At 37.1% G+C, this 25,279-nt stretch overlaps 1 protein-coding gene across 1 annotated transcript; it reads right to left on the bottom strand.

The window, feature by feature from the left end:
* Positions 1-513: 513 nt before the first annotated feature.
* LOC106091851 (probable cytochrome P450 4aa1) lies at positions 514-18,183 on the bottom strand. The gene is made up of 5 exons (XM_013258536.2): positions 18,100-18,183; positions 5,449-5,620; positions 4,971-5,351; positions 4,831-4,894; positions 514-1,594 (listed from the first exon to the last, which is right to left on the bottom strand). Exons 1-5 carry the CDS (start codon positions 18,115-18,117, stop codon positions 718-720), a joined length of 1,512 nt encoding a protein of 503 aa, XP_013113990.2. The 5' UTR covers positions 18,118-18,183; the 3' UTR covers positions 514-717.
* Between the last annotated feature and the right edge of the window lie 7,096 nt (positions 18,184-25,279).

Raw genomic sequence — 25,279 nt, 5'->3', positions numbered from 1 at the left:
CTTCGCCAGAATACAAGGCGGATTAAAATTTCCCAATTTTGACGGTGGGAAAGAAGGCAACAAAGTTCGTCAAATTTATGAAGGAATGCTGAATTGTAGGGATTTTGGTATGATCGGAGAACCTTAGCAACAGCATAAGCTTAAGTTTGGTGGGTGTAGGACTAGATGAAGTTAATATACCAAAAACAAAGACCACCATCAATTGCGGCATTCAAAAAAGATTATTTTATAATAACGCCCTATAGAAGATATAGTTAAAACTACTAATAAAAATATAATAAAATATATTGTCAAATGAAGGGGCCAATATGGTCCATTGTTAATTAAATATGATTCGTTTTAAATGGAATGCATCATCAAAACTTGTCCATTAAAGGCTCTATTACACGGTGTGATCGTGTCCTATGACATGTCAAATTTAGCACATGTACATGTCGTGTGATACAAATGAAACTAACATATGAAAGTCACTTTTCGAAATAGTACATGTAATTTTTTGGTATAGAGCTTGATCCTATGTAAATTGTCAATTTTGACAAACATGTTAATACAAAAAGTGGCATGTCATAAGACAACTACATGCCGTGTAATACCGGCTTAACTATTCCAACCCAATTGTGTTATGTGAGGCTTAGCTTTTGGCCTCTTCTAGCGCTTGACTCAATAGTTAGCTTTCAATTCAAATTAAAATTTCTACTCTTACTACCTTCTAATGTCTTAACAGCTAAGATCGGTGAGTTTATGTTCTCGTGACTTGAAATGCACCCACAATCCTCCAGAAGCCCTCAGCGTTATACGGTACACCGGCAGAAATGCTGTCTTTCCAGCCACCGGCAGTATATGATAACTTCTTAAGAGTCTTGATATGACTGTTTTTATTTCCATTATGGCAAAACGATTGCCAATGCAATAGCGTGGTCCCGCACTAAAGGCCAAAAATGCATAAGAATTACGTTTCTCTGAATTTTCGGCACTAAAACGTTCTGGTATGAATTTTTCTGGTTCCGGATAGATGTCAGGCAAACGATGAGTGGCATAGGGGCATATGAAAACATTGCTACCAGCTGGTAAGGTATATTTCGAAAGACGCACCTCCTCTCCAAGTTTACGTGCTATGAGCGGAACACTGGGATACAGACGCAATGACTCTTTAATACACATTTCCAGGTAACGCATTTCCCTAAGATCTTGCATACTGGGAGCACGATTGTCATCTCCAAATATGCGCTCAATTTCCTCTTCGCACTTGCTCTGGCATTCGGGATTTTGGGCTAAGAGGAATATGGTAAAGGCCACAGCTGCTCCCACCGAATCTTGTCCAGCCAACATGAATGTACAAGCCTCATCTACAATGTCATCTTCTGTAAATTCACCGGGATTACTATCGGATATCTCGATCATATAGTCCAAGAGACATTTGTTTTGAATTTCATTTTTCTCTCGCATTTCACGACGAACTTTGATCATTTTTCTGGTGAATTCATTAAGGCGACGTTTTTGTTGCAGCTCATCGGAGGCCAATTGTGTCATCTGGTATATGCTGTCAAAGAGTAGCCAGGGTTTGAGAAAACGATGTGGTATAACCAGTTGACCTCTGTGAATTGGGAAAGAAAGAAAAAGGGGGTTGGTTGAGTTGTTAGAAGTCTAAAACTGGATAGTTTAGAATAGATAGTTAGATCCATTTAAAGCATTTTTTTGTGAGGACATTTTTGTATGATAACTAAATTTTAAAGAATAATCCATTATTCCATACGCCATTTTCGACTTTTTTGAGTTACATTTAGTTTTTGTGTCTTTAAAACACTACCTTTACGAATCTCCAAGAATTTCGCGCATCTTATATAGTTTACAAGATATTAAGATGTAACTATGGCAAATATGCCATATTTCAATGCATACTGCAAACTTCAAATGCCTAATGTTATCCATTTTGTGCAAATTTTATACCCTTTACCATAGAAATGGGGTATACTAAATTCGTCATACCGCTTTAACACATCGAAATATAGGTTTAAGACCCCATAAAGTACATACATGTCCGTCCGTCTGTCTTTTCTTCCGGCAGTCCTTCTGTCTGTCTGTGGAAATCACGCTAACTTCCGAAGAAATAAGGTTAGACGCTTGAAATTTGCACAAATACTTCATATTAGTGTAGGTCGGTGGGGTTTTGTAAGTGGGCCATATTGGTCCATGTTTTGATATAGCTCCCGTATAAAACGATTTCCCAATTATACTTCTTGAGGCTCTAGAGAGCGCAATTCACATCTGATTAGAAATTTTGCACAATAATTTTTGCTATGAACTTAAACATACGTGCCCAATATGGTCTGAATTGGTCCATAACCTGGTATAGCTACCATTTAAACCCATCTCCCGATTTGACTTCTTGAGCCCCTAATATGGCGTAAATCCTATCCGATTTTGTTGAAATTTTGCAAAATGATTTTTCCTATGACCCCCAAACATATTTGCCAAGTATAGTCTGAATCGTTCCATAACTTGACATAGCTGCAATATAAACCCATCTCCCGATTTTATTTCTTGAACCCCTAGGTAGCGCAATTCTCATCCGATTTAGCTGAAACTATGTACAATGACTGCTCCCTCCTATCACCTTCAACATACGTGCCAAATATGGTCTGAATTGGTTCATAATCTGTTATAGCTCCCATATAAACCGTCTATTCGATTTTACTTCTTGAGATCCTAGGGGGCGCATTTCCTATCCGATTTTACTGAAATTTAGCACAATGATTTTTTCTTCGACCTCCAACATTTGTGCAAAATATGGTCTGAATCGATTTAAAAACTGCATAGCTTCCATATAAACCCATCCCCCGATTTGATTTTTGAGCTCCTATAAGGCGGAATTCCTATCCGATTTTGCGGAATTTTTGCAAAATGATTTTTCCTATGACCCCTAACATAGGTACCAAGTATGGACTGAATCTTTCCATAACTTGGCATAGCTCCAATATAAACCCATCTCCCGATTTTAATTCTTGAGCCACTAGAGGGCGCAATTCTTATCCGATTTTGCTGAAACTTTGTACAGTGATTGCTCCTGTCACCTATATGGTCTAAATCGGTTAATAACCTGTTTTAGCTCCCATATAAACCGATCATCTGATGTAACTTATTGAGCCCCTAGAGGGCGCAATTGCTATCCGATTTTGCTGAAATTTTGTACAATGATTTTTTTCTATGGCCTCCAACATGCGTGACAAATATGGTCTGAATCGGTTCATATCCTGACATAGCTCCCTTATAAACCCTTGGTAGAAATTTTGCCAAGCCCGGCAAGGCAAGTTATGCGACACCAAAGGCCTACAGACCCATAAGCCTTACATCCTTTCTACGCAAAACTATGGAACGTATTGCGGACACCATGATACAACATCATGCCTATGTCAAGGGAAGGTCGGTGGAGCCTGCCCTGCACGAGGTTGTGCATAAAATAGAAGAATCCTTCGATGCCAAAACGTGTGCAGACCGACACACTGATCCAATCCTTAGACCAGTACCGGGTGGACCCGGTCCTTACAGACTGGGTTAATCCACTCCCATGAGTGACCACCATAAATGACCTATTACGGATGCTGACTCAGGGAAAGATGATGAGACGTTGGAGCATTTCCTTTGCCATTGCTCGGCTTTCGCGTCTAACAGATACCGGCACTTAAGTGGGGATACAATACCAGACATGAACCAACTTAGGGGCGTGGCATGGAAAACAATTAAGGATTTTGTAAGTAGCACGGAATTCCTAACTTAAAAGTTTCTTTTTAGAGGTTACTTTATTATTTTTAGAGCGCACAACGAGACGATTACCGGCATAGGTGTATGTCCATAGTGGCATGGGGCGAATTAATATCTGCACCCTCTTTTCAACTAGCCTAAGTTAAGTTTGAATTTTTTCTGCACAAGGCGCAGATCAACGACACCTCTTCGTAGAGAAGTCTTAAATGGCTGAATAAATAACCAATTTCATCAACATTTACGAAAGGAAAATTTCAACTGAACATGTTTTCTGAGTATTTGATTCTCGACGATCTGATGGGTCAACCAAATCAACAGCTGGACGGTAAAAATAAAAACATTCGATGAGGACGCCCAATTATTTTGCCCCATTTCGTTCACTTGCTGTGAGTTTTTGGGTTTTATTTACCTATTCCAAGCTACGATAGCAAATATTGATCGTTAAAATTACACACCTATACGCAAAAATCTCCAAAAATTTCCAAAATTTATATTAGTGCTTTTTTACTCTTTTTTTACGCTTTTTACAATTTTGGTTACGCTTTTTGCTGGTAAATTGTTGGCATCACTGCTCCTTATGCTAACGACATTTGTAAGGTACTGTACCATCTGGTATGGACCCCATGTAAAAACTTCTTCACAAAAAGGTGTCGCAGTGCGGCACGCCGTTCAGGCCCGGCTAAGGACCCAAGGAGGGTCCTTATCATTGAGCTTAAACTTGAATCGCACACCACTCAGTGATATGTGAGAAGTTTGCCCCTGTTCCTTAATGGAATGTGCATGGGCAAAAATGCATTTGCATATTTAAATAAGGAACTAATGGCCCATTTATAATCCTAACCGGCCTACACTAATAGGAAGTATTTGTGCAAAATTTCAGCGTGCTTGCCACAGACGGACGGACTTGGCAAGATCACTTTAAAATGTACCTTATGAGGTCTAAGGCCAATGTTTCGAGTTGTTTCAAACATAATGACAAAGTTAGTACACCCCCATACTACGGTAGAGGGTATAAAAATGAGATATTCTTACAACAAGAAAGTGAATTGGTAGGTTGTACTTCCTACTTACTTTCTAAATGGAGAGGGTTCCATTTGCACAGTGGTTTTCTTAACCGGTACACCTAAGACAGCTTCTGCAATATACAAAAAATTAAAACAAATAATTAATAATTTAAAATTTTTCCCAAACATCCCTCCGCGACCGCTTACCATTCAATATATCGATAATACAATTATTAACATAATGTGTAATGTTTATATCCTGATCTGCCAATGGATCTAACATTTCGTATAATGCCTGTGAGGCATCAGCAAATGTTCCTATAAAACGCTCCAATATATTCAAATGGAATGTGGGTTGTATAAGGCGACGATGTGAATGCCATTTATCGCCACTATTTGTTATAAGGCCATTTCCAAGGAAATTATGCATAAAACGATAGAAGAACACCTTGTTGGTGTGCTTCTTTGAGGACAATATGAGTTGCAAATCATCCGGTTGTAAAACCACAAAAAAGGGAAACAAGAGTACCCATATGCGCACCAAGGAACCATAAAGACTAAAGGCTTTGGCAGCATGAAAACGCAGTACTAAAGGCAAAGGGTGAGGATATAAAAAAGGAAAAGGAATTTTAAATTACTATCGACAGCTTTGTTAAATCTTGAAAGTTTTTGTAGAAAATCTCACAATTCTTTTCCTTTATCAACATGCAATTGCCCATAATAGGTATAGCGGTGGGTCCCGACAATTTCAATGACAGCAATACTGTCTTCATGTAGTCGCGCAATGTGTACATGACGAATATCACCAATGATAAACTGACAAAACTCCATAGCTCAGATTGCGATGCTTTTTCAAACTGCAAAATATACAAAGAAAAAAAATAGAAAAAATTAGCAATAATATAACAAATAAATATACTCATGTATACTGTATTTATTTAGTGTTCTCACACGTTTGCTTGTTATATACAGACATTTTTGACATACAGCCAGCCATAAGTATGTATGTATGTAAATATATTCTAATTAATTTAGCTCTTCCTTAGGCATTTTTATGTGCATTTCCGTTGGCAAACATTTAGTGGAATTATTGCCTTTGCCTATGAAATGCTAATGAAATTTATGAGCTGTGTAATATAGCGGCGAGAAAAGATTTTTATTTGTATTAAAAAACAAACAACAAAAATAGTAAAAATATTTTTTTTATATACAAACATAAATAAATAAAAGAAGGCGTCTATATATCTGGTGAGAGATTTAGCACAACTGATGGAACTGCAAATGACAAAATGAATTGGAATTCATCTTACAAAAACAACGAAGTTCCCTTTTATATGTCATACCATGCCTCCACAGTAGTCATGAACTGCGAGTGGACTATGAGTCTTTAGAGAATTCAGATATAGCAATTAAAAGAGTACTAGGTTCGGCCGGCCCGCATCTTATATACCATCCACCATAGATCGGATTTATAAGTTCTTTGCCAAATACTTCTTTATAGGAAAACAAAGAATAATCGATAAGAATTGCTATGCTATTCTTCGAGCTATACCAAGTTATGTTCTGATTGAAACCGATTGATGTTTACTTGCTATAGCTGTTGGTGACTAAAGTGGAAACCATTGTGCAAATTTTCAGTTGTTGGGGGTTGAAACGAAACACTTCATGCAAAATTTCAGTCAAATCTGAGCCAAATTCTATTGGCTCAAGATGTCAAGATCCGAGAATGGTTTATATGGGAGCTATATCAGTTTATGAACCGATTTGGTCCATACTGCGCACTGTTGTTGGAAGTTAAAATAAAACACTTCATGCGAAAATTCAACCCGATCGGATAACAATTGCGCCCTCTAGCGGCTCAAGATTTCAAGATCCGCGATCGGTTTATATGGGAGCTATACCAGCTTATGTACCGATTTGGACCATACTGGGCATTGTTGTTAGAAGTTAAAACAACACACTTCATGCAAAATGCCCAAGAAGTCAAGATACAAGATCAGTTTATATGGGAGCTCTATCAGGTTATAAACCGATTTGAACAGCAATTGACACAGTTGTTTGAAGTTAAAACAAAACACTTCATGCAAAATTTCAGCCAAATCGGATAATGATTGCGCCCTCTAGCGGCTCAAGAAGTCAAGATACCAGATCAGTTTATATGGGAGCTATATCAGGTTATAAACCGAGGTTATAAACAGCAATTGACACAGTTGTTTGAAGTTAAAACGAAACACTTCATGCTAAATTTCAGCCAAATCGGATAATAATTGCGTCCTCTGGCGGCTCAAGAAGTCAAGATCCGAGATAGGTTTATATGTTGGATGCTTTATAAGATGATGAACCGATTTGTACTATACTTTACACAGTTGTTGGAAGTTAAAGCAAAACACTTCATGCAAAATTTCAGCCAAATCAGATAATAATTGCGCCCTCTTGCGACTCAAGAAGTCAAGATACGAGATTATTTTATATAGGTGCTATATAAGGTGATGAACCGATTTGTACTATACTTTACACAGTTGTTGGAAGTTAAAGCAAAACACTTCATGCAAAATTTCAGCCAAATCAGATAATAATTGCGCCCTCTTGCGGCTCAAGAAGTCAAGATCCGCGATCGATTTACTCTATATAAGTTTATGAACCTATTTCGACCGGAAGTGAAAATGAAAAACTTCATGCTAAATTTCATCTAAATCGGTTTATAAATACGCCCTCTAGCGACTCAAGAAGCTAAGATCCGAGATCGGTTTATGCAAATTGCAAAAATGCAAATTTTGCCATGAACATTCCACTAAGGAACAGGGGCAAACTTCTCGCATATCAATGAGTGCAGTCCGATTCAAGTTTAAGCTCAATGATATGGGGCCTCCTTTTTATAGCCGAGTCCGAACGGCGTGCCGCAGTGCGACACCTCTTTGGAGAGAAGTTTTACATGGCATAGTACCTCACAAATATTGCCAGCATTAGGAGGAGAAAACCACCGCTGAAAATTTTTTCTCTGATGGTCTCGCCAGAATTCGAACCCAGGCGTTCAGCGCCATAAGCGGACATGCTAACCTCTGCGCTACGGTGACCTCCTGAGATCGGTTTATATGATGGATGCTATATAAGGTGATGAACCGATTTGAACCACACTTGACACAGTTGTTGGAATTTTTTTTTTTATTTAATTGCAACAAAGGTTCGCACACGATCTGACACTGCACGGAAGCTTAACGTCGGAAAGCTGCAAACATAACAGGTGGCAGCGGCATACCCCACTAGGCTGATCCAATTGCTTGAAGAAAGCACTCCCTGCGCCGATAGTATAGCAGCGCAATGGCAAACCATTGCCCACTCAATCGAAAAAGCCGTTACGTCCGTACTTGGGTACCAAAAGCCTCCACCAAGGAACCCATGGTACGACCAGGGGTGCCAAAAAGCAGCTGAAGCCTAGAATGCGACATACAGTCAGTAGCAACACGCTGGATGAAGAAGAGGTATCGGGAAAGAAGGAGAGAGGAGAAACATCTCTTCCGCAAGAAGAAAAAGGAAATGGAAAGACGTCAGTGTGAGCGAATCGAGAGGTTCGGGAGCCAGAATGAAGTCTGGAAAGAATTACACATCAAACCGATGGTTTTGGTACAGGCACATCCTCTTGCGGAGACAAAAAAACAATCAGGTAAAATATACAGATAGTGTATTAAAGGTATGGAAATAACACTCTTCCCAGCTTCTGGTATCCAATGATGGTGGGTATGAGTATACCGCAGAAGCAATCCTTGATGATGGTATAGAATGTGTACCACCAAGTCAGAACGAGGTCCACGTAGCAGCTGAAAAACAATAAGGCAGCGGGAGTCGATGGGTTGCCGGCTGAACTGTTTAAGACCGGAGGGGACATGTTGATAAGGTGTATGCGTTAGCTCGTCTGCAAAATCTGGCTTAAAGAACGCATACCCGATGAGGAGGAATAAGTCTCCTCCCCATTGCATACAAGATACTATCGAGCGTACTTTGTGAAAGATTAAAGTATAAAGTCAACTAAATAATTGGGCCCTATCAGTGTGGCTTTAATCCTGGTAAATCCTGCATAGACCAGATATTTACACTGTGCCACATCGTGGAAAAGACCCGAGAAGGACAAATCAACGTCAACAATCTTTTCGTTGACTACAAAGCCGCCTTCGACAGCCCAACGAAAATGGGTTTGGCAGTAAATGGAGATAATACAAAGTGGATGGAATCATCCACAAAACCCTGTACACACGAGCAGACAAAGAAAATGGAGAAAGTTGGGAACTACAACTTTGAGATAGTCAGCAACATTATCTACCTCGTCAGCGCCGTAACCGAAACAAATGACATCAGTTTTGAAATAAAACAAAGGATAATATTGGCTAACGGATGCTATTTTGGATTGAGCAAGCAGCTGTGGGGCTAAGCCACCTCTCGACAGACGTAAATTACTCTATACAAGACACTGATACTACTCGTGCTGTTGTATAGCTCCGAAGCGAGGGTACTTACGAAAGCAGAAAAGGAGGTACTTGGAGTGTTTGCTTGGGTACTTGCGAAGGCAGAAAAGATAGTTCTTGAAGTGTTTGAGAGAAAAATTCTTCGTAAAATATATGGACCAGTTTGCGCTAATGGAAAATATAGGCGTCGTATGAACCACGAGCTGTATGACGACGATAGCATAGATAAATAGTAATACAACGATTGCGTTGACAAGGTCATGTTGTCAGAATGGATGACAAAGCTCCAGCAAAGATGTCTTGAAGGCGATCACGGTGGTACACGCAAGCCGGAACGACCAAGAGCCCAATGGAAAGATCAAGTGGTGGGAAACACCGCGAAACTAGGTCTCCGAGATTTTAGAAGGAGCGCAGAAGATCGAGGCGCTTGGAACGCTATTCTACGTTCGGTTAATGGGACATATGTTCTGTCGTAGCCAATTTAAGTAAGTAATATCGGGTTATTGACCGATTTGGATTGTACTTGACACAGTTGCCGTAACAGAATACCACATGCAAAATGTCAGCCAAATCGGAAAACAATTGCGGCTTCTAGGGTCTCAAGATGTTAAATCGGGAGAGCGGTTGGTGTGGGAGCTTTATCAGGTTGTAGACCTATTTGGACCATACTTACCACGAATGTTGATGGTCATGAAAAAACATTACATGCCAAATTTAAGCTGGATTCTTGTTTCTGGGCAACATGGAGTCAACTCGAAAAACCATTTTGAATGGGAGCTATTTCAAAATCTGAATCGATATAAACCATTTTCCCAATCTCCAACAACCTACATCAATAAGAAGAATCTGTGCAAAATTTGAAGCGGTTATCATTATTCGATCGCCCGCTATTGTGATTTCGACATACGTAGACTCAGACATGGCTAAATCGACTTAAAATGTCAAAACGATTAAGAATTTGTATTTCAATTCACCGACTTATTCTATTGAACGGTGCTCAATTATACGGATTCGGAAGTATAGACTTTATGGCCGCGCAGATCAATATTTTGAGGTGTTACAAACGGAATAACTAGATTAGTAAACCTTCGATCCAATGGGATTAAAAGTAGCGCATTGGTTGAAAATACTTAGTAATGATATCAAAGACTTAAGAGACAAACTTTTTTTTTAGGCCATTGATCAAAAGACTTAAGAGACAAACTTGCCAATGTATTCAAAACGAACGACAATTGACAATGTTATTACGACAATTAAAAATTCCAAATAAATGCTACGCAAAGGGCAAAAAGCGCATCAAGTGATAACCGAGTCAATGATTTAAGAAGTAAATTCGTTCCAATAGCCTTTTCAAACAAAATACTAAAGAACAAACTTGCCAATGCATTAACTTCTCAACCCAATTACTTATCGGTTTGGAATTTTTACCATCAAATAAAGGTGATTATAAAATTGAAATTATTATTGCGAAAAAACATTAACCGGCCTGGTTAGGTTTTGCCTATATTTTCGAAGTTTTTATACCCTCCACCATAAGATGGGGGGTATACTAATTTCGTCATTCTGTTTGTAACTACTCGAAATATTCGTCTGAGACCCCATAAAGTATATATATTCTTGATGGTGACATTTTATGTCAATCTAGCCATATCCGTCTGTCCGTCCGTCTGTCTGTCGAAAGCACGCTAACTTCCGAAGGAGTAAAGCTAGCCGCTTGAAATTTTGCACAAATACTTCTTATTAAAGTAGGTCGGTTGGTATTGTAAATGGGCCATATCGGTCCATGTTTTGATATAGCTGCCATATAAACCGATCTTGGGTCTTGACTTCTTGAGCCTCTAAAATGCGCAATTCTTATCCGATTGGAATGAAATTTTGCACGACGTGCTTTGTTATGATATCCAACAACTGTACAAGGTATGGTTCAAATCGGTCCATAACCTGATATAGCTGCCATATAAACCGATCTTGGGTCTTGACTTCTTGAGCCTCTAGAGTGCGCAATTTTTATCCGATTGGAATGAAATTTTGCACGACGTGTTTTGTTTTGACATCCAACAACTGTGCCAAGTATGGTTCAAATCGGTCCATAACCTGGTATAGCTGTCATATAAACCGATCTTGGGTCTTGACTTTTTTGGCCTCTAGAGGTCGCAATTCTTATCCGATTTGTCTGAAATTTTGTACGACGGATCCTCTTATGGCTATCAACATACGTGTTTATTATGATCTGAATCGGTCTATAGCCCGATAATGCTCCCATATAAATCCAAAAGGGCGCAATTCTTATTCGAATTGGCTGACATTTTACACAGGTCTCCAACAAATAATTTAATTGTGGTCCAAACCGGACCATATCTTGATATCGCTCTAATAGCAGAGCAAATCTTTTCTTATATCCTTTTCTGCCTAAGAAGAGATGCCGGGAAAAGAACTCGAAAAATGCGTTCCATGGTGGAGGGTATATAAGATTCGGCCCGGCCGAACTTAGCACGCTTTTAAAGGGTGATTTTTTTGAGGTTAGGATTTTCATGCATTAGTATTTGACAGATCACGTGGGATTTCAGACATGGTGTCAAAGAGAAAGATGCTCAGTATGCTTTGACATTTCATCATGAATAGACTTACTAACGAGCAACGCTTGCAAATCATTGAATTTTATTACCAAAATCAGTGTTCGGTTCGAAATGTGTTCATTCACCGTTCAGCGATGAGGCTCATTTCTGGTTGAATGGCTACGTAAATAAGCAAAATTGCCGCATTTGGAGTGAAGAGCAACCAGAAGCCGTTCAAGAACTGCCCATGCATCCCGAAAAATGCACTGTTTGGTGTGGTTTGTACGCTGGTGGAATCATTGGACCGTATTTTTTCAAAGATGCTGTTGGACGCAACATTACGGTGAATGAACACATTTCGAACCGAACACTGATTTTGGTAATAAAATTCAATGATTTGCAAGCGTTGCTCGTTAGTAAGTCTATTCATGATGAAATGTCAAAGCATACTGAGCATCTTTCTCTTTGACACCATGTCTGAAATCCCATGTGATCTGTCGAATACTAATGCATGAAAATCCTAACCTCAAAAAAATCACCCTTTACTTGTTTTCTTTTATGATTTGATATCACCTGAGGATCCTTTTACTATATAGACATTTTGATTTTAGCAGGCATTTTAACGTAGATATGACAAGGCTTGCAAGATATAAGACAATGAAAATCTTTTGTTTTGCGTCTTCGAAAACTGGAACAGGTCTGTAAGTGTACCAAGTTGCTTTTTAGAAGATTGATGCATTGTATATGCATTTCTTTAATGTGTTAATCTTTAAAGATTAGCAATACCTAAAAATAGCCATTCAATTAAAATATAAATTTTAAAAAGTTATTGAGATTGAATAAATTTTAATGAACGAATTAAAAAATTGTTGCGTCGCATAAAAATGTCGGTATGAAATATCTGAAGAAACAAACTTGTTTTCTAACGACGTTACACAAAAGATTTAAGACACAAACCTGCAAATGCATTCAATCTCTCAAAACAATTGCTAACTTTTCTTTAAATGATAAATAAAATCGAAAAAAAATTGTATCTGTACCAAATTAAAAATTCTTAACAAATGTCACCAAAACATGTTTTTGGTTTATTATATTTTTTTTTATATTAACCCAAGAAAACAAATTTTTGGTATTTCAATTTAATTATGTCTGGATCATTCGTTTGTCACACCTTTTAAATGAAATATGATAACAGTTTATTTGACTTGTATATAATAGATAGAGATTGTGGTTATTTCGCTTCGAAATCTGAGAGACGTGATGCTGTTTTCGTTTATTTGGAGTATTGTTACTTCAAACTTGACAATGAATAGAGTAAGTGCGTGACAAATGCAAGAAATGGAGTATGACTGTATGAAATGTATTGGACATTGTGGGAAAATATTTTTTTCCGGTGATTTTTCAGCTATGTATTCTAGTTTTATGTATGGGTCAAAGTAGTCTAGAAACGATAGTTTGTAGCCAAATATCCAAAACGAAGTTCTATGGTGAGTTTTATAGTTAAGTTAAGGAAAACTGATAGTAGGGAATAAGAAAAAAGAAAATTTAACTTGCTTAATGGCCAATAATCATATAAATAACAAGTAAAAGCGTGCTAAGTTCGGCCGGGCCGAATCTTATATACCCTCCACCATGGATCGCATTTGTCGAGTTCTTTTCCCGGCATCTCTTCTTAGGCAAAAAAAACAATTTAAGAAAAGTTTGCTCTGCTATTAGAGCGATGTCAAGATATGGTCCAGTTTGGACCACAATTAAATTATATTGGGTTGCCCAAAAAGTAATTGCGGATTTTTTAAAAGAAAGTAAATGCATTTTTAATAAAACTTAGAATGAACTTTAATCAAATATACTTTTTTTACACCTTTTTTCTAAAGCAAACTAAAAGTCACAGCTGACAGAAGAAAGAATGCAATTACAGAGTCACAAGCTGTGAACAAATTTGTAAACGCAGACTATATGAAAAAATACTTTTTGGGCAACCCAATATGTTGGAGACCTGTGTAAAAAGTCAGCCAATTCGAAGAAGAATTGCACCCTTTGTGGGCTCAAGAAGTATAATAGAGAGATCGATTTGTATGGGAGCTGTATCGGGCTATAGACAGATTCAGACCATAAAAACACGTATGTTGATGGTAATGAGAGCATCCGTCGTACAAAATTTCAGGCAAATCGGATAATAATTGCGACCTCTAGAGGCTCAAGAAGTCAAGATCACAGATCGGTTTATATGGCAGCTATATCAGGTTATGGACCGATTTGAACCATACTTGGCACAGTTATTGGATATCATAACGATATTACAATACCAACCGACCTACACTAATAAGAAGTATTTGTGCAAAATTTCAAGCGGCTAGCTTTACTCCTTCGGAGCTTAGCGTCCTTTCGACAGACAGACGGACGGACATGGCTAAGAATGGACAAGAATATATATACTTTATGGGGACTCAGACGAATATTTCGAGTAGTTACAAGCAGAATGACGAAATTAGTATATCCCCATCCTATGGTGGAGGGTATAAAAATCAATTTGTGTTTGTTTGTAAATTTGTTTGTTTGTATGTTTGTGTGTTCCTTATAGACTCAGAAACGGCTGAAACGATTTTCTTGAAATTTTCACAGATGGTGTATAATGACCCCGTGGTGAAAATAGGATACTAATTTTTAGGGTAAGGGGGAGGGGAAGAGTTCTGACGAATCTTGTGAGGATGAACTCCTGGTGGAATCAGAAGACGTAGCTAACACAACAGTGGTGGAAGTTCTGAATCTTGACTATGGTCCGGTTTCTATAGATAAATCTCCACTATTCTAAAACCGCTTCGGCGGCACTAAAGGTCCTCCTGATGGCATGGGGATTTGATGTGGTTCTTATCCAGGAACCATGGGTGTGTGGAGGAATGGTTCGTGGATTAAGAATTCCGGGATTTAAACTTCTCAAGGGTACGAGGAATGGGAGACACAGAGCCTGTATTCTTGCAAAGATTAGTCTTAATGTTGTTCTTTTACGGGTGTTGGTCGGCAGACATTAAGTTTTATATTAAACCACTAGACTTGCCTGTCAAGTCTGCCTCTCCTAATCCAATTAGTCAATTTTTTCCAAAACTATGAAAGTGCATTAATTCAGACCTTTCCCCATATCGATTTCAACAACTAGCAACCTACAAAAATATGGTAATATGTGTGTGTGTTAAAATTTGTTCATGGTTTATTTAACTTAAATCTTAGAAAATCAATAGAAGAAATTCTAGAACTTCAAACCAATGCCATATGTTGATGTGAGTGTATAGGTGGCGACGGCGTCGATGCACGTTCTTAGAAGAGACATTTGTTTTATTCATTTCTTAGTATCCACCTCAACATTTTTTTTCTTGTTGCGGTCGATGTTGCGAATTTTTGGGGTTTAATTTATCAGCCGCCTAATATTTACTATGGTCATTATCACAAGATCTCTAATTGAAATAAGTAACTACATTTCGTTCATACATACACAACTATTACGTTGAACCATAAATACTTGTATATGGCAAAATTATTCTGTATCATTTGCGGATGTATACATGATGTGCATAATGAAACACTAAGCATAATGTGGTAAGTAAGGGTTTTTGTTTTTGTTTATTTGTAGGAAATCCCATTGAAAAATAAAAGTAAATCAATTGATTATTGAGAATTGTTTAACGTTGAGAAAAATAAAACGGAAATGAAAGAATCCGCAACAAATTTGTCTTTATTTGACATCTTTTTATACCCTCCAACATAGGATGGGGGTATACTAATCTAGTCATTCGGTTTGTAACACCTCTGAGTCGATTTAACTACGTCCGTTCATCCGTCCCATAGCGGTCGAACGAGTGAAGCTAACTATTTAAAAATTTCCACAGATACTTCTTATTGATGTGTGTTATTGGGGATTGCAAATGGGTCATTTCGGTTCAGATTTGGATATCTTCTATTATATAACCAGTAAGAAGAGGCAAAAGTCGGGCGGAGCCGACTATTTAATATCCTAAACCACCTGGTCTACATACTAATTTTAATATATAGAACTCATCTCCAAGTCTAGTCAGACTTGAATTTTGCACACCGCTTGAAATATCGAATAAAACCTTGTACGATTATCTTATGATAGAAAAAAAATTTTGCGCATGTATTGGGACGCCAAATAAAACAACTCGTGTTAAATTTTGTAAAGATTGGACCAAAATTGTGGCTGCTACAGTCCTAAAATTCCATATCGGATGAAAGATATATATGAGAGTTATATCTAAATCTGAATCGATTTTCATGAAATTTTGCACACATATGTAGACGCCAAATAAAGCACTTCGTGCCAAATTTGGTAAAGATTGGAACAAAATTGTGACTTCTACAGCCTTACAATTCCATATCGGATGAAAGATATATGGCAGCTATATCTAAATCTGAATCGATTTTCATGAAATTTTGCACACATATGTAGACGCCAAATAAAACACTTCGTGCCAAATTTGGTAAAGATTGGAACAAAATTGTGGCTGCTACAGCCTTAAAATTCCATATTGGATGAAAGATATATGGCAGCTATATCTAAATCTGAATCGATTTTCATGAAATTTTGCACACATATGTAAAGGCCAAATAAAACACTTCGTGCCAAATTTGGTAAAGATCGGACCAAAATTGTAGCTTCTACAGCCTTAAAATGCCATATCGGATGAAAGATATATATGGGAGCTTTATCTAAATGTGAATCGATTTTCATGAAATTTTGCACACATATGAAGACACCAAATAAAACATTTCGTGCCAAATTTGGTAAAGATTGCATCAAAATCGTGGCTTCTACAGCCTTAAAAGGCCATATCAGATGAAAGATATATATGAGAGCTATATCTAAATCTGAACCAATTTTTTTCAAAATCCATAGTGTTCGTCCTTGGGGCAAAAAAGTGACATGCAAAATTTCATGAGTAAATTGCGACCTGTACCTTGATCACAAGAATACATGGACAGACAGACGGACATTGCGAAATCGAATTAGGAAGTGATTTTAAACCGATCGGTATAATAGACTCAAATAGACTCAGCTGAACCGATTTTAATGAAATTTTCACAGATGGTAGGGTCTTGTTTTATCGAATTTAGCACAGTGACTTTTTCTATGACCTTAAACGTACGTGCCGTGAATTGGTCTATTGTATAACCTGTAGAGGGCTTATTCTTTCACCATTTGGCTGAAATTTTAAACACTTCCTTTTTAAATAAACTCTAACATATGTGCTAAAAATGGTTTAAATCGGTCCATAATCTGATATGGCTCCCATATAAACCGATCTCCCGATTAGATTCTTTTAGAGGGTGCAATTCTTATAGGATTTGGCTGAAATTTTGCATAGTGACTTTTTCTAAGTGGCTGACCTACATATACGTGCCAAAAATGATCTGATTTGGTCTATAACCTGATAAAGCTCCCATATAAACCAATCTCCCGATTTTATTTCTTTATTCGTGCAAAATATGGTCTGAATAGCTCCATAACCTGATATAGATCTCATATAAACCGATCTCCCGATTATTCTTCTTAAGCCTCTAGAGGGCTCAATTCTTGTCGGATTTGGGTGAAATTTTGTACAGTGAATTTCTTTTTGACCTTAAACATACGTGCCAAAAATGATCTGAATTAGTCTATAACCTGATATAGCTCCCATATTAACCGTTTTCCCGATTTTATTTCTTGAACTTCTAAAGGGCTAATTCTTACGCGATTTGGCTTAAATTTTCTACAATTCCTTTTTTATGACCTCTAACATACGTGCCATATATGGTTCAATCGATTCATAACCTGATATAGGTCCCATATAAACCGATCTCCCGATTTTACTTCTTGAGCCTCTATAGGGCGCAATTCTTATCCGATTTGCATGGTCTCGAACACCCACACAAAGTATGGAGCGTATGGCATAGCAATTCTTAACCGTTATATTTTGTTTACCTATAAAGAGATACCGGGAAAATAACTTGACTAATGTGGTCCACGAGGGAGGGTATATAAGATTCGGTTCAGCCGAACTTAGCACGCTTTTACTTGTACCTCTTTCGACTTATTTCACTTTAGTAATAAATTTCCAAAGTTCATATTTCTTCATTTGAAGTTGTTCTCACTAAAAAAAAGGATAATATTTATGTTCTCTTCAGATTTACTTATTTAACTTTCTTAATTCATTTATTGTTTTATCAACTACTTATTTTTGTGATTTTGGTATATTCTTTGAATATTTTTTTTTTATTTTTTGAATATTTTTTTTTTATTTTTTGATTGTTTTTGTTTTTGTATCTTTAACTCACCACTTTTTGCACAAACATTTTTTCATATATAACTCCAATTTAAAAAAATTGTTTATGAAACTTTTTCTCAAAATAATGTTATAAATATTTCTTTTTGTCACTTAAAATATTTTTATATTTTGCTTTTCTTTCACTAAAAACAATTTTTGACAATTATTTATGCGTAGGTAATACACCGCTGTACTGTTTTATCTCAAATGATGAATTTCTAATCTCTTCGCTTGTATTTATAAAAAAATTCGTTTCAAATCTGGAAGCCGAATTGAGAAAAGGGAGCATAGCTTTACGTTGTTGTTTTCGTTTGTCGCTGTGCGTTATGAGCGCCTTATTGGCTAGAGTATGTTAGTCGCCCTCAACACAAGGTGAAAAGCAAAAGTGTTTATCACATATATTGGGTAAATGCTTGAAATGAAAAAAAAAACAAAAAGGATTTTTTTTTACCCATCACCGAAGAATAGGGGCATATTTATTTTTTCAATCCATTTGTAACGCAAAGAAATATCCATTTGCGACCATATAATGTATATATTGGGTTGCCCAAAAAGTAATTGCGGATTTTTTAAAAGAAAGTAAATGCATTTTTAATAAAACTTAGAATGAACTTTAATCAAATATACTTTTTTTACACTTTTTTTCTAAAGCAAGCTAAAAGTAACAGCTGATAACTGACAGAAGAAAGAATGATATTACAGAGTCACAAGCTGTGACAAAATTTGTCAATGCCGACTATATGAAAAATCCGCAATTACTTTTTGAGCAACCCAATATATTCGCAATCGTCGTAAAAGTCCAGTACGATTTAGCCATGTCCGTCCGTCTATCCCTCCGTCCATCTGTTTGTTGAAATCACGCTACAGTCTCTAAAAATAAAGATATTGAGCTGAAATTATTTTTTTTGTCAATAGGCAGCTCTAGGTCGAAGATGGCCTATTTCAGACTATATCTTGATATAGCCCCCATATGAGCCGATCTGCCGATTTACGCTATTAGGACAGTGAGTTGTGTTTGGCATATAAACATCCTTGTTCAATACGTCCCAGATTAGTGATGACGTAGAGCGGAAAAAAATGAAAAATTAGTAAAAAATATTCCATTTGAGAAGGTATAGAGATAACTTTTTAAAATGAGAGCTGAAGTGTTATCGAGATATGTGCAAAATTTCGAGGCCAAAGGTGTACCAGGCGCATCTTGGCAGGGAAACAGCATGACACTTATCCTATGGTTGTCTGAACTGGTCATTGCGATACCAGATCTGCCATGTCGGACAGTGGAAAAGAATCGAAAAAAGAAATAATAAAAGATATTTTATTTGAGAACGGATAGAGATAACTCTAAAACGACTGGAGTTGAGGTGTTATCGAGATCATGTGCAACATTTCGAAGCCCTAGGTGTGCCGGCCGCCTTTTGGAAGGGCCCTAAAATTGTTATCGTAAAACCTCGGTATTTCGAAAACTTTTTCGGGCTGCTAAAACTTCATTTGTTGTCCGATTTCCAAAATTCTTTGCGCTTGCTGGATAGTGCTCAAAAAAATCTGCTTTAAAATACCTCCACGGGTTTAATATGTACTTCAAAATAATATATACTTCAAAATACCCTACAACATCATTGTGGTACAGTGTATTATAACTAAGTGCATTTGTTTGTAACACCCAGAAGGAAGGAAGATAGATCCATTGATAAGTATACCGATCGACTCAGAATGACTTTCCGATTCGATTTTGCTATGTCCGTCTATCTATGTGTCCTTCTGTCTGTTTGTCTGTCTGTCTGTCCTTCTGTCCATGTTAATTTGTGTACAAACTACAGGTCGCAATTTTCATCCGATCTTTTTAAAATATGGTACATACTTTTTTTAACATAGAGGCGAGCTATATACAAATCAGATCAGAATTGTATATAGCTCCCATATATATGTTCGTCCGATTTGCACTAATATTGCAATAATGTGGTCATTTGTTAACTGATGGTATCGAAATTTGACAGGAAGGATTTTTTTCTCTCTCGACATTACTGATGAATTTAATAGATATCGGTTTAGATTAAGATATAACTCATATATATATATATATATATATATATATATATATATATATATATATATATATATATATATATGTATATATATATATATATATATATATATATATATATATATATATATATATATATATATATCCCCCGATTTTCTCCCCTAAAGTCACTACAAGCACACTTATTGACAAATTTTGCACAACGCTTTCCACAGTATGTAAAAAGTTTGGTCGAATTCGGTCCAGATTTATATATAGCTCCCACCTATATGTTCGTCAGATTTTGGGTATTTTGCAATAATGTTGTCATTTGTCAACCGTAGTTATTACACTTTAATAACCCATCTGAAAACATCTGCCGATGTCAATCAAACGACCTACATCAATAGTAAGTATCTGTGCAAAATTTCAAGCGGCTAGCTTTGCGCGTTCGACCACTATTGTGATTTCGACAGACGGACGGACGGACATGGCTAGATCGACTCGGAATATATGGGGTCGCAGATCAATATTTCGAGGTGTTACAAACGGAATGACTAGATAAGTTAACCCCATCCTATGGATACAAAAAAGAAAATCGAACCATAAATGCCTTCGCAAATTGCAAACTACGAATCCAATCTTGGCCAAAAAATCGACAAATAAAAATAAAAACTCATTTATCCCCGAAACCAGTGGAGATATTCACCCTTATTATGTATGTCGTAGTCGAATTTTCGACTACTGGAAATTAAAGTTTATATATCATAGGCACTATGTGCAAAATTGAGTTTGGTTTTTGTAATATATGACTCTTTCAAGTAGCTCATCTGTCAAGAAATCAATCACCTCGATTTTGTTCGTAATACCGACAAAATGAAACCGCGAATTTTCGGCAGTCGTAGTCCAATATTCAAATTCGACCTACATAATAAGGGCCATTGTATACCTCAAGTGGTCTTCTTTGTAGGGATTTTTGAGCACTATCCAGCAAAAACGAATTTTGAAAGTCAGACCACAAATAAAGATTTGGCAGTCCGAATAATTGTTTGAAATACCAAGGTGACCAAATTTAGGGGCTTGCCAAGAGGCGCCCGGAAAATTTTGCACACTATCTCGCTAACACCTCAGCTCTAACCATTCCTAATATCAAAAAAATATCTCTAGCCGTTCTTACACGGCATATTTTTTACTATTTTTTTTTCGATTTTCTCCCACTGTGCGGCGGACGGACAGACATGTCTACATCGCCATAAAATTTGACGAGGATCAAGAACATGTATACTTCATAGAGCCGGATATCGATACTTCAATGTGTTACAAACGAAATGACCAAATGAATATACCGTCCTTCTGTGGTAGGTAGGTAATGAAGAGCATTTTAGAGGCCATGTAAACCTTACAACCCCTATTCACATTTGATACTAAGTATAAACTAGGCTACCAGGAAACCCATGTGGCAGGTCATAAAACACTGTAACTTATCGTCATTTGACATATTGTTACGTTTTATAGGCTTATAATTGGCAAGAATTGTATGTCACGTATCAAAATGCAAGTGTAGTCATGTATTGAATCAAGAGTACGTGATGGGAGCAGAACAACAAATAAGAACCTGCCAAGTTAGGCCAGGCCGAATTATGTATATCCTCCATCATATAACACATTTGCCAAGTTCTTTACATTTTTTAAGCAAAAACTAAAAATTTATCGGAAAAGAATTGCACACTGCAAGTTCCCAAGAAGTCATATCGTGGGGTCGGTATAAAATCCGAAATTTTGGTTGGCTTACTTTATTTCGCTCGAATCTTAGCATGCCTTTCAAAGTCAAATAGACCACCATCAAGGCTAGGTAGGTGTAACGAACAGAATGACGAAAGAACTATACCTTCGTACACTATCGTGGAGTGTATAATAAGTGCAGTGAACAATCTATTGCATCATAAATAAATGTTTTTAAATAATACGAATAGGCTTTTTGGTGCATATGAATTTTAAAATAAATAAAACAAAATATAATAATATAAAAAGGAAAAAAAAAATAAAACTGAAAAATAAAACTAAAAGAACGGAATGAAAAAATCATGGAAATAAATATAAAAACAAAAATTTTAAATAATATAAAAGAAAAATCAGAATCAGATTTAGCCAGTAAGGAAAGGCAAATGTCGGGCGGTGCCGACATTATAATACCCTACACCTACACTAAGGTACAAAATGGGAGCTATATCTAATTCTGATCCAATTTTGATAGATCTCGGCGGATGTTTTCAGATGGGTTATTAAACAATCCGTATCCGTTCAGGTTAGGTTAGGTTGAAAAGAGGGTGCAGATATTCATTCGCCCCATGCCACTATGGCCATACACCTAAGTCAGTGATCGGCTTGTTGTGCGCTCCAAAAACTATAAAGTAAGCTCCAAAAAGAAAATTTTAAGTAAGCAATTCCGTGCTACTTACAAAATCCTTAATTGTTTTCCATGCCACGCCCCTAAGTTGGTTCATGTTTGGTTTTGTGTCCCCACCAAAGTGGCGGTGAGTGCTTGTTAGACGCGAAAGCCGGGCAATGACAAAAGAAATGCTACAACCTCCTCATCATCTTTCCCGTATGCCCTAAACGTGCTATCACTTGCCACACCGATTTTACATAAGTGAGCTCGTAGTCCTATATATCACGTTTTGATACCAATAGCTATACTGACCTCTTTCCTACATCCTTTCAGTAATAGCCTTGTCTTCTCACTATCTGCATCCCTCCATAGGATTTTCGTCGCTCACGCCCTTAACTCGGACTGCGTCGACCCGAAAGGCTTCGGGTTAACCATGTTAATTGACGGCAGTCCTCTGGCCTTAACCGCCAAATCATCTGCCCTTTTATTTCCCCTTACTCCGTTAGGGCCCGGCACCCGAACGATGCGGATTTTGCCATCCTCAGAGAAGGAGTTAATCTTCTTCTTACACTGCAAGACTGTTGGTGACCAATTTTACTGTCGGTAAAGATGTTCATACTCGACGTCCTCGCGTTAGCACCACACCACTTCAAGCATTTCGTGACCGCCCGGATCTCCGCCTGCAGGATCGTATTATGGTCAGGCAGTCTAAAACAGTTCAGTTAGTCTCCTAGGCGCCCTGTGTCCTCTAGCTTTGATCCAACCGTGTAACATGATCTTTCAGATGACAATACTAGGGGTCCGTTAGTCTAAAACAGGGCCGATGGCAACAGTGCCTCGCACTCGACTTCAAAATTCATCTCAGGTATGCAATCGAAAACCTCTTCCCTTCCTTCTAGGTTTCCTATCGTCACTTCGATTATACCGCGATGGTATGAGCTGCTCCCATCCTCAATCCATCCTCCCATCGTCTTAAATGCAATAACTACGGTTGACAAATGACAACATTACTGCAAATTAGCCAAAATCTCACGAACATATATATGGGGGCTATATCTAAATCTGAATCCATTTTGACCTAACTTCTTAGATGTTGTGGTAGGCATCGAGGAAAACTGTGTTGTGCACAGTCTCTAGGAGTGAAAATCGAGCGATATATAGATATGAGAGTTATATGAAAATCTAAACCGATTTCTATGAAATTCACCAATAATGTCGAGAGTCATAAGAAAATCCTTCCTGCGCAATTTCGAGGGAATCGGTTAACAAATTACCATTTTATTGCATTATTACTACAAATCGAAGGAACATGTATATGGGAGCTATATCTAAATCTGAACCGATTTCAGCTAAATTTTGTAGATATTGTAGAAGTCGTCAAGGAAAGCGTTGTACAAAATTTTGGGAAGATTGGTCAATAAATGCGCTTGCAGTGTCTCTAGGAGTGAAAATCGGGCGATATATAGATATTAGAGCTTTATAAAAATCTGGACCGATTTCTATGAAATTCAACAATAATGTCGAGAGTCATTAGAAAATCCTTCCTGCCCAATTTCGAGGGAATCGGTTAACAAATTACCATTTTATTGCATTATTACTGCAAATTGGAGGAACATATATATGGTAGCTATATCTAAATCTAAACCGATTTCGATCAGACTTTATAGATATTGTAAAAACCCTCGAGGAAAGTTTGTACAAAGTTTTGGGAAGATTGGTCAAAAAATGCGCTTGCAATGTCTCTAGGAGTGAAATCGGGCGATATATAGATATGAGAGCTATGTAAAAATCTTAACCGATTTTTAGCAAATTTCTAGGATTTCTAGAAGAGTCATTAGAAAATCCTTCCTGCGAAATTTCGAGAGAATCGGTTAATAAATTACCATTTTATTGCGTTATTACTGCAAATCTGATGAACATATATATGGGAGCTATTGGGTTGCCCAAAAAGTAATTGCGGATTTTTTAAAAGAAAGTAAATGCATTTTTAATAAAATTTAGAATGAACTTTAATCAAATATACTTTTTTTACACTTTTTTCTAAAGCAAGCTAAAAGTAACAGCTGATAACTAACAGAAGAAAAAATGCAATTATAGAGTCACAAGCTGTGAAAAAATTTGTCAACGCCGACTACATGAAAAATCCGCAATTACTTTTTGGGCAACCCATACTATACTATATCTTGATAAAGCCCCCATATAGACCGATCCGCTGATTTAAGGTCTTTGGTCCATAAAAACCACATTTACTATCCTATTTTGCTGAAATTTGGGACGAAAGTCATTAAAAAAATCCTTCTTGCCAAATTTCGAGAGAATTGGTTGACGAATGACCATTTTATTGCATTAATACTGCAAATCGGACGAACATATATATGGGAGCTATATCTAAATCTGAACCGATTTTTTCCAATTTCTATAGACTTCCTCTATAGACCGAAAAACATGCCTGTACCAAATTTTAAGACAATCGGTTGAAAACTGCGACCTGTAGTTTGTACACAAATTAACATGGACAGACGGGCAGATAGAGAGGCAGACGGACAGACGTACATAGCTAAATCGAATCAGAAAGTGATTCTGAGTTGATCGGTATACTTATCAATGGGTCTATATCTCTTCCTTCTGGGTGTTACAAACAAATGCACTAATTTATAATACCATGTACCACAGTAGTGGCGTAGGGTATAAAAAATAAAAATAAGCAAATATCGTGAACATTAGTTTGAACGGACACTACACAACATATCGTTCACCAAAGAAAATGTGTTCTTGAAAAGT

The sequence above is a fragment of the Stomoxys calcitrans genome, chromosome 5 (assembly GCF_963082655.1).
Source record: "Stomoxys calcitrans chromosome 5, idStoCalc2.1, whole genome shotgun sequence".
In the NCBI taxonomy this organism is placed as follows: Eukaryota; Metazoa; Arthropoda; class Insecta; order Diptera; family Muscidae; genus Stomoxys; species Stomoxys calcitrans.
Note: the sequence above shows the minus strand (reverse complement) of the source record. Positions and strands in the feature narration are given on the sequence as shown.